Consider the following 13,899-nt stretch of genomic DNA (forward strand, 5'->3'; position numbering starts at 1 on the left):
CTCTTGTTTATATCAATTAGCCTGTGGTAAAATGGTTTTATCAGATGCTGTTGTTTCAACTTGAAGTTTTCAAGAACATATCAATGATGTTTAGTGAGGACTTACTGTATATACTATGTGTTTTCCTATACCTACATACCTATGATAAAGTTTAATTTATAAATTTAGGTATAGTAGGACATTAACAAAAATCCTATATAATAAAAGCCCAGCAACCAAACGGCAGAACGACCAGTCGACCAGTTGCTATGACTGACCACCTGGGGGCAGACGCTCAATGCAAGAGCTTCCACCTGGTGGTCAGTGCACTCCCATGGTGGGAGCGCCGCTCGGCTGATCAGGATGAGCAGCTGCTCAGAGGGTGGGTCCGCAGCCCAGAGGGCGAGTCCAGAGCCACTTGGCTGACTGGGATGAGCAGCCCTCCCACAGCGGGCCGATCCCTGCAGGCCATGCCCCCTACAAGTGCATGAATCTCATGCACCGGCCTCTAGTAATATAGTAAAATAGGACAACTATAACAGTACTGGTGTCCTGGTGCACGACTTTGTGCACATTGAAAGGAAATTACAGTGGTGCCTTGACTTACGAGTTTAATTCATTCCGTGACAGAGCTCTTAACTCAAATTACTCGTATGTCAAATTAATTTTCACCATTACAATGAATTGAAATGCCATTAATTCGTTCCGGACACCCAAAAAAAACTGCAATTATTTTGTTAAATGTTTTTAAATAAGAAAAATGTATTTAAAAATAATGAATATTGTATAAAAACACAATACTGAATAGGATGTAGTGCAATAAACTTACTTTATTAAGTTTAATGTACAGCATTTACCTTGGAGATCAAACGACTTAAAGATGCTGATGGAGTTGGAGGAGAGAGGCTGAACTGAATAACTAAATCTTATTTGCTGATTTTTGCCCTTTCACCACGCTTTCATCACTTTTATCTACAGGAGTTTTCGATAAAAACCTGTCCAATGAGATCTGTTTCATCTTCCCTTTCAGAATATTTCTGAAATGAGTTAGGCAAGTGTCAATAAATAGCTCCATCGCACGCCCAGTTGCAATTTTTTCTGGGTGTTTCTTTTGAATAAAGTCTGAAAGTTTCTCCCACATTCCCAACATTTCCTTTATCTCACTTACAGAGATAACCTCCTCCTCCTCCATGTCATTTATTTCCTGCAAAACCTCCGTGTGCTGCTGCGTCTGTAGCTCCTTTAGCTCCTGCGTTGTCAGTTCCTCGGAGTGCTCCTCGATGAGCTCGTTGATGTCACCTTCATCCATGTCCAGGCCCATGGGCTTGCCGCGGGATACAATCTCCTCCACCACTGCCGCTGCGGGTTCGAGTCTTTCGAAATCCGTTTCAGACACTACCTCAGGCCACAGCTTCTTCACGCAGAAGTCAAGGTCCTCTTTGTAACACCCTGCCAGGCCATATCGATAATTCTGAGGCATATCACGATGTTATAGTGGTCCTTCCAGAACTCTCGAAGGGTGAGGTTTGTGCTCTCCCGTCACCTCAAAGCAGTGGCGGAACAGGTGCTTGGTGAAGAGCTTCTTGAAATTAGAAATCACCTGCTGGTCCATTGGCTGCAGGATAGGGGTGGTGTTAGGTGGAAGGTAGAGAACCTTTATAAACTTGAACTCTTCGAGGATGTCATCTTCAAGGTTAGGTGCGTGAGCAGGTCCATTGTCCAGGACAAGAAGAGCTTGCAGAGGTAGGTTATTTTCCTGGAGATATTTCTTAACAGCAGGACCAAAGACCAAATTCACCCACTTCACAAAGATCTGCCTGGTGACCCACGCCCTCGGGTTTGCCCTCCGCATAACCTGCAGTTTTTCTTTCAGAATCTTATGTGACTTAAAGGCTCTGGGGTTTTCCGAATGATAAACGAGCAGTGGCTTAATCTTGCAGTCGCCGCTTGCATTGGCACACAGTGCGAGGGTTAGCCTATCCTTCATGGGTTGGCCTGGCATCCTCTTCTCTTCAGCCGTTATGTAAGTTCACCTTGGCATCTTCTTCCAGAAGACTCCTGTCTCATCACAGTTGAAGACTTGCTGGGGGTTTATCCTTCTGCTGCTATAATTTCAGCAAACGTTTTGAGGTAATCCTCACCTGCCTTTATATCCGTGCTCGCTGCCTCACCATGTCTGACAACGGAGTGAATGCCGGTCCTCTTTTTAAAATTTTTGAACCAGTCCCGACTGGCTTTAAACGGCTCGCCCAGTGCCTCGTCCATTGAAGTGCCTGGGGTCTGCTGCAGCAAATCAGCATAAATAGCTCGTGCCTTCTCGCAGATTGTAGCCTTCGTCACGGTATCTCCTGCGAGCTGCTTCTCCGTTAACCACACCATTAGCAGCTTCTCCATATTTTCATGGATAGATGTCCGCTGTTTAGAAGTTATTGTAACGCCCTTGGCTGGAGTTGGAGCCTGTATCGACTCCTTCTGCTCCAGTGTGGTGCAGATGGTGGAAGTGCTACCCTCGTCCTGCTTCGCCAAGTCGATTACATGCACACCTTGGTCATGTTTTTCGATAATTTCTTTAATTCAATGCACATCATCCGCTTCTTCTCACCACTGTCCTTCACACTTTCTTCAGATCCATGGTTGAAAAAACGAAGTTTTGCAAAATAACTGCAAGCTCAAACGCAAGCACAGCACTGATGCTTCAACTAAGAGCTAACCGCTTAAAGTGAACGAGTGAGACACGTGATGCTGGGCTGATGTTGTGGTGTTCACTGTGACGTTCACTGTGCCAACTAGTGGTGGGGTACTGAAGCTGGCTCGTAACCCGAATTTTAGCTCACAACTCAAAGCAAAAAATCGGCCGAGAGACGGCTCATTTCTCGAAAAACTCGTTAGTCGGGACACTCGTAAGTCAAGGCACCACTGTAATTAGAAGGTGGCCAGCGGGGCGGGACTGGGAAAAACAGGGCGGACACACCCTGGAGCCAACTTCCCATGGTCCCTCCCCAGTTGGCCCCACCTGGGGCGGTACCACAGCTCCAAAGGCATCTGTGGGGTGAGTGGGGTCTCTCCAGCATGTGGGGTCCCTCAGTCTGGCCTGCGGGGATCAGGCTGAAAATGGCTCTCTGACATCCCCTGAGGGATCCCAGATTGTGAGAGGGCAGTTCTCGGGTGAGGCACCCAGGTATCGGGCTCCCTCCTCTCTGGTTCCAGAGTGCGTCACCTGAGAAATGCCACTGCCAGGTCACTGCAGCTTGGCAGCTCCTGCATTGAGCATCTGTCTGTGCACGTCAGTGCACATGGTCAGTGCACGTCATAGCTACCAGTCAGAGCGTCTACCCCCTGGTGGTCAGTGCATGTCATAGCTACCAGTCAGTCAATTGGACGGTCGCTTAGCCTTTTATATATAGAAATACTAGAGGCCCGGTGCACAACAATTTGTGCACTCGGGGAGGGGGAGGGGTCCCTCAGCCCGGCCTGTGCTCTCTCTCAGCCTGGGACCCCTAGGGGGATGTCCGGCTTGTTTCGTTCCTGCCTCCCTCAGCTGCTTGGCCTGGGTTATTTGTTCCCACCTCTGCCGCCCAGCTTGTTTTCGGCAGCCTGCCTTGCTACACTCCCAGCTAGTATATGCAAATTAACCGCCATCTTGGATGGCTGTTAATTTGCACGCGGTGCTGATTAGCCATTGGGAAGCGTAGCAGAGGTATAGTTAATTATCCTTTTTGTCTTTTATTAGGATAATAAAAGTTATGTGGAAGTGATTTCTGAAAATATTGTATGGTACTGTACTCACCCTTCTTATAATGATGTGAGATGATACAGTGAGACAAAGTGAGGTGAATAATGTAGGCATGGTGATATAGAATTAGGCTACTATAAGGGTTACTTGAACATAAATCATTTCAATATCTTAACAGTCTATTTGATAACCTGGATGGCTAAGTGACTAAGTGTTTGGCTATCATGTACAGCATGGAGACACTAGACAAGGGTATGATTCACATCCTGGGCATGACTGAGTAGGATAACTCAAGATTTCATCATGCTACTCAGAACAATATAAAACATATTAATTTCTTATTTCTGGAATTTTTATGTAATATTTTCAAGTCAAGGTTGACTTGAGTAACTGAAACCACAGGAAGCGAAACCGTGGGTAAAACTTCTCTATTTAGTAATTCTTCTCAGGAAGTTTCTTTTTTCTTGAGTAAAAAAGAGAGGGGTTATTATTTTAGACATTCTTCAGAGAGAAACTATATGCAGGAAAGATTACCTAAAATAGAGTCTTAAGACCAGTGGAGCCCAGCCATCATCACTCAGTAGTTCAGCATCAACCTATGAACTAGTAGGTCACAGTCAGGGCACATGCCTGGGTTTTGGGCTCGATCCCCAGTAGGGAGTAATCAGGAGGCAGCTAATCAATGATTCTCTCTCAACATTGATGTTTCTATCTCTCTCCTCCCTTCTACCCTGAAATCAATTTAAAAAATATACTTTAAAAAAATGACCAGTGGAATTATTTGGAGATAAAGATGAAAGAGAAATTTTGCCCCAATTTTTTATTTTAAAAAACTTCAAGCACATGGAAAATTTTTAAAAATAACTTTAAGAAACAGTTTAATAAATACTATGTACTCTAGATTCAACTATTATTAACATTTTCCACATTTGTTTTTCTTTCTCTGTGCATATATATATATAAGCACACACACATGCACACATATAAACACACAGTGATTGTTAAACACTGTTTAAAAGTTAGTTGCAGACCTTGTAACTCTACTCCAAAATATTTCAGCATATCCTAAGAATAAGGACATTATCCTACAAATTGACTCCATTATACCTAATCTATCTATATAAAAGCCCAGTGACCATTACAGTGGAATGACCTGAACGACCAGTGGCTATGATGTGCACTGCAGCAGCCAACCAGCCTGATCTGGGCCCCAATCGCCACCCAAACCCCCCGGCCAGCCCGACCCCGATCAGCCCCCAACAGGAGGAGGAGCTGAAGCAGGGAGCACGGCGGGCAGGGCCTGAGTTGTGGTGGCAGCAGCGGTGGCGGCACATACACCACAGCCTTCCAAGCCCCGAGTCCCAGCAGGGAACGCTGGCCGGTCCAGCTACCGCACCTCCATCCTCCCAGCCACCGTTGCTGCGCCCGGGTACTGCCAGCCATGGTTGTGCCACCCAATCCCCAAAAAGACCTGCTGCCGCTGGCCAGCCCCAGGTCCCAGTGGTTTGGAGACCAGGGTGACGAAGCGATGACACCAAAGGGGCAAGGCTGGTGCTGCAGGTGGGGGAGTCCAGCCAGAGGCTGGGCGCGGGGGCCAGGGAAACCGTGCCCCAGGAACTGGGCTTGAACCCCACCGAGCCACTGCCCATTGCCATGGAAACTGCATCCACAGGTAAGGCAGATGAGTGGGCAGGCGCTGCAGCCCCGCAAATAGCATCAGGGACCCGGGTCTCCAGACTGTCCCCTCCCTGCAGCATGCCTCTGCACCTTCCTCTGCACCTCCTCACCCCCACACCCCCCAGCTCCCACACATACCACGCTTCAACACAGGCGGCTATAAATGTTAGCAGATCGGTCAAAAACCTGATTTTCGGAGAAACCAAGATGGCAGCATAGGTAAACACCGGAAAGTGCTGCCTATGACAACAACTTCAAAAATACAACGAAAAGCCAAACCGACATCATCCAGAACTACAGGAAGGCTGGCTGAGTGGAAATTCTACAACTAGAAGAAAAAAGCACACTGATACTCAGAGGAGCTGCAGAAGTAAAGTGCAGAGGGAGGCTCGAGCGTGCGCATAAAGGGGCTGGCACCTGAGGACACGGCTGTCTTTTTGAATCGGGAGGGAGTCACAAGCTCCCAACTGCTCTGAACTCCAGTTCCAGGAAGTCTCTGGGGACGCAGGACTCATACGGGGAGAAACTGGACTGTCTGGCAGTGGGCAGAACTTGGAACTCGAGGGAAGCTTTCTCTCAGAGGTGCTTGCAGCAATTACCGGGACACTGAGACACGGGGCTCTTAGGACAGGGCTGAGGATCAGGCATAGATGTTTGCTCTGTCCTGTTGATTCCCTGAGACCTCGCCCCACCCAAGCTGTGCGCAGAGGCTTTTGCGTATGAATGCCCTGGCCCTTTGCAATCTGAAAATTACCTAACAAACTGCAGCTGGGCCAGACAGACCCAGAACTTCCAAGAGAAGGCCCAAGGCCCCACATCAGCTTGCATTGCTTCACAGCTGGGCCTCATTTGGGCACCTCCAAACCCCAAACAAGGAAGGGGAATCTGCATATCTCTTCATAGCTCCTACTGGGTAGCCTCAGGCAGAGGCTAAATTAGCACCTCCTTAGATCCAAGAGCCAGTGTACCCAGTGGCCAGAGGGGGACCATCCAGATTACAACTCCTCAGATCCATAAGGGACACACTCAGGGCGCAGACTCAGTGAGCACCAAAGCCCCACTGAAGCAAGTCTTGCCCCAGAAGGGTGTCTCCAGCACAGAAGTTCTCCCATGCAGACACAGCTGATTCTCACAGCCAATTGGCCTGGAGGTCAATTCCTCCCAGTGATAAGTACAACAATCAAGGCATAACTACAACAAGACTACAAGACTCTGCACAGAGCCCACAAAGGAGTACACCAAGAGTGTCCACCTCAGGTAATTGGGGAGGCTGAGCCACTGGGCCCTATAGGACACCTAGGACAGAAAACCACTCTACCAACACAGGAAAGCATAAAAAATGCGGAGACAAAGAAACAGGTCACAAATGACAGTAATGGAGGAAAGCAAATGACTGGATATAGAGTTCAAAACCACGGTTATAAGGTTTTTGAAGAATTTTCTGGAAACCGCCAATAAATTTAGTGAGACCCTGGAGGATATGAAAAAAGACCAACTAGAAATTAAGCATACACTGACTGAAATAAAGAATAATATACAGAAATCCAACAGCAGACAAGAGGATCCCAAGAATCAAGTCAAAGATTTGAAATACAAAGAAACAAAAAATACGCAACCAGAAAAGCAAAAAGAATCCAAAAATATGAAGATAGTGTAAGGAGCCTCTGGGACAGCTTCAAGCATACCAACATCAGAATTATAGGGGTGCCAGAAGAAGAGAGAGGGCAAGATATTGAAAACCTATTTGAAGAAATCATGACAGAAAATTTCCCCTACCTGGTGAAAGAAATAGACTTACAAGTCCAGGAAGCGCAGAGAACCCGAAACAAAAGGAATCCAAAGAGGACCACACCAAGACACATTATCATTAAAATGCCAAGAGCAAAAGACAAAGAGAATCTTAAAAGCAGCAAGAGAAAGAAAGTCAGTTACCTACAAGGGAGTACCCATACGACTCAACTGATTTCTCAACAGAAACTATGCAGGCCAGAAGGGAGTGGCAAGAAATATTCAAAGTGATGAATGCCAAGAACCTACAACCAAGATTACTTTATCCAGCAAAGCTATCATTCAGAATTGAAGGTCAGATAAAGAGCTTCATAGATAAGAAAATGCTAAAGGAGTTCACCACCACCAAACCAGCATTATAGGAAATGCTGAAAGGTATTCTTTATGAAGAGGAAGAAGAAAAAGGTACAGATAAAAATTATGAACAGCAAATACATATCTATCAACAAGTGAATCTAAAAATCAAGTGAATAAAAAATCTGATGAACAGAGTAAACTGGTGATTATAATAGAACCAGGGGCATGGAAAGGGAGTGGACTGACAATTCTTGCCGGGAAAGGGGTCTGGGGGTGCGGGTGCAGGAAGAGACTGGACAAAAATCGTACACCTATGGATGAGGACAGTGGGAGGGGTAAGGGCAGAGCGTGGGGTGGGAACTGGGTGGAAGAGAGCTATGGGGTGGGGGGGAGGAACAACTGTAATAATCTGAACAATAAAGATTTAACTTAAAAAAAAAACAAAAAACACAAAACCTGATTTTCGTCCTAACCGGTTTGGCTTAGTAGATAGAGCATTGGCCTGCAGACTCAGGAGTCTGAGGTTCAATTCCGGCCAAGAACATGTACCTTGGTTTCAGGCACATACCCAATAGGGAGTGTGCAGGAGGCAGCTGATCAATGTTTCTCTCTCATCTATGTTTCTAACTCTCTATCCATCTCCCTTTCTCTCTGTAAAAAATCAATCATCTACACTAATAAAAGTGAAAAATGGTAATTGGCCTACGACGATACCCTTTTCATTGGCTAATCAGGGCTATATGCAAATTAACTGCCAACTAAGATTGGCAGTTAACTGCCAACAAGATGGCGGTTAATTTGCTTATGTAGGCACAATGCAGGGAGGCGAAAGGGAAAGCAGGAAGACAGTAATGGGAAACCCAGGGGGGAGCTAAGAGCTGGGCCGCCTTTGCCCTGCCCCCCCAGCCATGATCGGAGAATCAGGTGCCTTTTGCGCCCTGGCCAGTGATAGCAGGAAGTAGGGGTGGAGCCAGCGATGGGAGCTGGACACGGTCGAAGCTGGCAGTCCCGGGAGCTAGGGGTCCCTTGCCTGGGCCTAAAGCAAAGCCCACAATCGTGGGGCCGCTGCAGCTGCGGGTCCCCGCTGACCGGGCCGGACGCCTAGGCCAGAGGCGTCAGGCCTGGGCAAGGGGCCGATCCTGCGATTGGAGGGTGATGGGGGTCAACGCCTGAGGGCTCCCAGTATGTGAGAGGGGGCAGGCTAGGCTGAGGGACACTCCCCCACACACACACCCAGTGCACGAATTTCGTGCACCAGGCCCCTAGTAAAATATAAAAAACAAACAAACAAAAAAAACCTGCATTTCATTTTCCCAAAGACTTGTAAGAATAGAAGATACTATTAATTCTTTTATTTAATGATCATCATTATTCTGGGTTTTAAAATGGTCCTCAGAGGCAAACTGTAGCAACAGGCGCTGGAGTGCCAGTGTACAAGTTTCTTCTGCCAAGGGGTTGGGGCTGTTAGGGGACATCTCTCATTGATGTTTCTATCCTTCCTTCCTCTCTGAAATAAATAAAAGTATATATTTTTTAAATTATTTTTAAAATTCTACCTTTTTCAGAAAAGCTAAATACATAAACCTCAAAACATGATTTCTGCAAAAAAAAAAAAAAATTAAGAAAGTGAACTATTGTAAAAGGGAAAGCAAGAGAAAGGGGAATTGGTTTGTTACCATTCAATCATTTGATGACCAGTGTAAACATTCTGTGCATGCCAAAGAAGGGAAGACTATAAGAGGGAAAAGGGGGCTTCCAAAATGGCTGCAAAGTAGGTGAAAGCTACACTCTCCTGCTCCCAACCCCAAACCCAATTTAAAGCTAGATTATAGAGCAACTAACCTGTACAGCCAAGCAAAAGATAGCTGAACTGAAATATAAACAAGGATTTACAGAAGCTACATAGAGACTGGTAAGATGGGAGGAGACACAGAAAGGGCTGGTCCCCCACACCCATGTGTGATGGCTGAGGAGGCAAAGGGATATCTCAGCTGCAAAACTCAACACAGGAGCGTGGGGTTTCGACTCCATGTAGGGATTCCCAACCCAGAGCAACACAGATGGGAAGAGCAGCCCACATTGTATCTGGTGGTGAAAATCAATGGAGTTGCAATCTGCCTGAGAGAGAAGGGAGTCTGCTAGAGACCTAGACACCACCTTCTGAGAGTTGAGCATTCCTATTGTCACAACACCAACCTTTGGAGTGCACTGCCCAGTTTTCCAACTACCCGTGAAACCTCTCTGCCATGTATGGGTCCTGCAGAGAGCTGCACCCTGAAGGGACTTTGGGGGTGATCTTTTTCTGCAGAAGCTTTTGGCATAAGCTCAGGCAGTGATTGAACTCTGTAACTTTGGAAAAGGGATCATTCTTTCCCACCTCTAGTGCACAGCCGACATCCACCACCACCACCACCACTGCTACTTGCTCTTAATAGAGGAAGCATTAGCTCATTACCTAACACCATAAAGTGGTTTAAATGGCATATACTGACTTGAAGAACAGAAGGAAAAATAACAAAAAGGCAAACGCCAAAAAGCAACGTTCAATGCTGTGGATGGCAGAATCCTCCCCCTTTCCCTTTGTTTTCTTCTGCTTTTCCCTTGAACCTATTTGCGCTCTGCCTCAAAATCAACACAGAAGACAAAATCAGATGCTGTAATCTGCATTTTATAGTGCCATTTGAGTACAAAGAGGTGTTTTTCAATCTTTACTTTTTTTTTTCTTAATCAATGCAGCTCAAACTTGCTCCCAACATTCCAGGAGCCAGGCCAACATGGCTGTGTGGACACATCTTTACTAGGTGCTGTCAGGCTTCAGGGATGGGGCAGGGAACAGGCCAGGTGTTGTTGCAAACGAATCAGCTCTCCTCTCTACATAGCAGGAGTCTTTTCATTATAAAATGCAAAGCAGCAGCTGTTTTCCATTACCCCCATCCCCAGCCCTCCTCGCCCGGGGGTGTAAGAAGGGTCTGGGAGGATATTTACTCTCCGCTCTTTGATTTCTCTTATGTTACTGAGCCCAGTGACAGCTGCTTCTCTGAGTACAACGCCAGCTGGCTCAGGGCTACCCACGCCTGGAAGGCAAGCAGCAGAGCTGACCAGGGGCTTTGACCAAGCCCGAGTGTGCAGGTCACAGCAACCTTGGCAGGCGGGCTGCTCCTGAAGACTCTAGGCTCCGCACCACAGCTCTGCACCCCAGCTCCCTGCTCTCCCCCTTTCACCCACAGGCCCCACCAGCATGGTGTGCCCCGAGGCTTGGTGTGCAGATGCCAGGATTGCAGGTTCAAGACACTCCACCTCCTCCTGGCACTTTGAGCCATAAGCACCGGCAGGGACCTTTCCACTTGGTCTTGGTCTTTGGTCACTGCTGAGGTTTTCTGGACTCTCTAGGCCAGGGACAGCCAACACCGTGCCTGCAGCCTGCCAGGGGTACCCCCATCCCTGGGAAAACATGGCGGGATGGCTGGCCTTCGTGAGGAGCCGTGGGGGGTTGGGGGGGTTGGCTAGCCACCCCCACCCTCAATTGGGGTGGGCAAGGCTAATCAGGGGTGGGGTTGGGGGAGGGGCTGGGCAGGGCAGCCATCTTGTGACAGCATTACAGCATGAGGGTAGATTTGCATATTACCTCTTTATTATATAGGATTGTGTTTTGAAACTAAAAATGTAAACTTTGTATTATTCTTATATATCATTTCATAATAATTATTATTACCAAAAAATTGTTATCTTGGAATATTACATCTTACAAAAAAACAGGTTGTTTTTTTATCAATTACATTATAATCAAGTCTATAACTACATTGTTTTAAGTTTTGTCAATTATAGACAGTCATTATTTTACTCTGATACATTTACAAATATGTTACATCTTTGGAAAAATTTATGTAAAGGACTCTTGATTTTAAATTACAGATTTCTAAACAAGTCATCTCTTTCAAATAGATAAAGATTTATGGAAATCTAAGGAATAACTGGATTCATGGAAATACTAGTGAATAATCAGGACAAACAAAAATTTGTCATATGGGATGAAACCAAGATGGCGGCATAGGTAAACACCGGAGATTGCTGTCTCACACAACCACTTCAAAAATACAACTAAAAGATGGAACGGACATCACCTAGAACCACAGGAAGGCTGGCTGAGGGGAAATTCTACAACTAGAAGGAAAGAGAAAAGCATACCGAGACTCAGAGGAGGTGCGGTGCTGAAGTAAAATACAAAGGTGCGGAGGTGCGTACGGAGCAGGCTGGCGGCTGAGGGCTCAGTTGTCTGTTTCAATCAGGAGGGAGTCTCAGGCTCTGAGCTCCAGTTCCGGGCGAGTCTCTAGGGACCCAGACTCATACGGGAGAAGCGGGACTGTCTGGCATCGGTCGGCACTCCAGGGCAGCTTTCTCTCTGAGGTACTGGCAGCAGTTGCTGGGACACTGAGAGGCAGAGCCTCTGGGGACGGGACTGAGAGCAGCCATAACTGCTCGCTCGGCCCGCCCTGTTGATCCCCCTTGCACGGAGGCATTTGCTGGATAGCCTCAGGCAGAGGCTAGATTAGCGCCGCCCTAGAGATCCAGGACAGAAGTTCTCCCACTGCAGACACAGCTGATTCTCACAGCCAATTGGCCTGGAGGTCAAATCCCTCCCAGTGTTACCTACAACAATCAAGGCTTAGCTACAACAAGACTGTGCACAAAGACCACAAGGGGGTGCACCAAGAGTGTCTACCTCAGGTAATTGGGACACTTAGCACAGAAAGCCACTCTATCGACACAGCGAAGCATAAAAAATGCTGAGACAAAGAAACAGGACACAAATGACAGAACTGGAGGTAAGCAGGCTGCTGGATATAGAATTCAAAACCACACTTTTGAGGTCTTTCAAGAGTCTTCTAGAGACTGCCGATAAACTTAATGAGATCTACAAGAAATCTAATGAGAACCTCGATGTTGTGATAAAGGACCAACTTGAAATTAAACATACACTGACTGAAATAAAGAATATTATACAGACTCCCAACAGCAGACCAGAGGATCACAAGATTCAAGTCAAAGATTTGAAATACGAAGAAGTAAAAAATACCCACCCGGAAAAGCAAAATGAAAAAAGAATCCGAAAATACGAAGATCGTGTAAGGAGCCTCTGGGATAGCTTCAAGCGTACCAACATCCGAATTATAGGGGTACCAGAAGATGAGAGAGACCAAGATATTGAAAACCTATTTGAAGAAATAATGACAGAAAACTTCCCCTACCTGGTGAAAGAAATAGACATACAAGTCCAGGAAGTGTAGAGAACCCCAAACAAAAAGAATCCAAAGAGGACCACACCAAGACACATCATAATTAAAATGCCAAGAGCAAAAGAGAGAATCTTAAAAGCAGCAAGAGAAAGAAACTCAGTTACCTACAAGGGAATGCCCATACCACTGTCAGCTGATTTCTCAACAGAAACCTTGCAGGCCAGAAGGGAGTGGCAAGAAATATTCAAAGTGATGAATAGCAAGAACCTACAACTAAGATTACTTTATCCAGCAAAGCTATCATTCAGAATTGAAGGTCAAATAAAGAGCTTCACAGATAAGGGAAATCTAAAGGAGTTCATCACCACCAAACCAGTATTATATGAAATGCTGAAAGGTATCCTTTAAGAAGAGGAAGAAGAAGAAAAAGGTAAAGATACAAATTATGAACAACAAACATGCATCTATCAACAAGTGAATCTAAGAATAAAGTGAATAAATAATCTGATGAACAGAATGAACTGGTGATTATAATAGAATCAGGGACATAGAAAGGGAGTGGACTGACTATTCTTGGGGGGGAAAGGGGTGTGGGGGATGTGGGAAGAGACTGGACAAAAATCGTGCCCCTATGGATGAGGACAGTGGGTGGGGCGTGAGGGAGGAGGGTGGGGTGGGAACTCGGTGGAGGGGAGTTATGGGGAGAAAAAAGAGGAACAAATGTAATAATCTGAACAATAAAGATTTAATAAAATAAAATAAAAATTTGTCATATGGGACTGAATGAACTGAGAATACTTATTATTCTTATGACTTTGCTCAAAATATTGCTGATTTTTTTAAAATCACTGGTTTGATTCCCAGTTAGAGCACAAGCCTAAGTTTAGGGCTCAAACCCTAAGGGCCATGCAGGAGGCAGCTGATCAATGTTTTTCTCTCATTGATGTTTCTATCTTTCTCTCCCTCTCCTTCCTCTCTCTAAAATCAATAAAAACATATTTTTAAAAATCTTTTTGTTTTCCAGATATAAGAAAACTTGTTCCCCCCCTAGAATAATTTGGTACATTATACCCTCATAAACAATATTGAAGCATTTATATTTTTCTCTCTACCTAATCCCTCCATAATTTGGTAACTCTTCAATGAGTAACTATTATTTTCATGACAGTATATTCATTTACATAAATACAA

General features: G+C 45.8%; 1 protein-coding gene across 1 annotated transcript; it reads right to left on the minus strand.

Annotated features, from left to right (window-relative positions):
- Nucleotides 1–205: 205 nt before the first annotated feature.
- LOC132228401 (uncharacterized) lies at nucleotides 206–2,440 on the minus strand. The gene is made up of 2 exons (XM_059684743.1): nucleotides 2,121–2,440; nucleotides 206–1,278 (listed from the first exon to the last, which is right to left on the minus strand). The coding sequence occupies exons 1-2, from the start codon at nucleotides 2,371–2,373 to the stop codon at nucleotides 899–901; spliced, it is 633 nt and encodes a 210-aa protein (XP_059540726.1). The 5' UTR covers nucleotides 2,374–2,440; the 3' UTR covers nucleotides 206–898.
- Nucleotides 2,441–13,899: the final 11,459 nt, after the last annotated feature.

The sequence above is a fragment of the Myotis daubentonii genome, chromosome 2, assembly GCF_963259705.1.
Source record: "Myotis daubentonii chromosome 2, mMyoDau2.1, whole genome shotgun sequence".
Classification (NCBI taxonomy): domain Eukaryota; kingdom Metazoa; phylum Chordata; class Mammalia; order Chiroptera; family Vespertilionidae; genus Myotis; species Myotis daubentonii.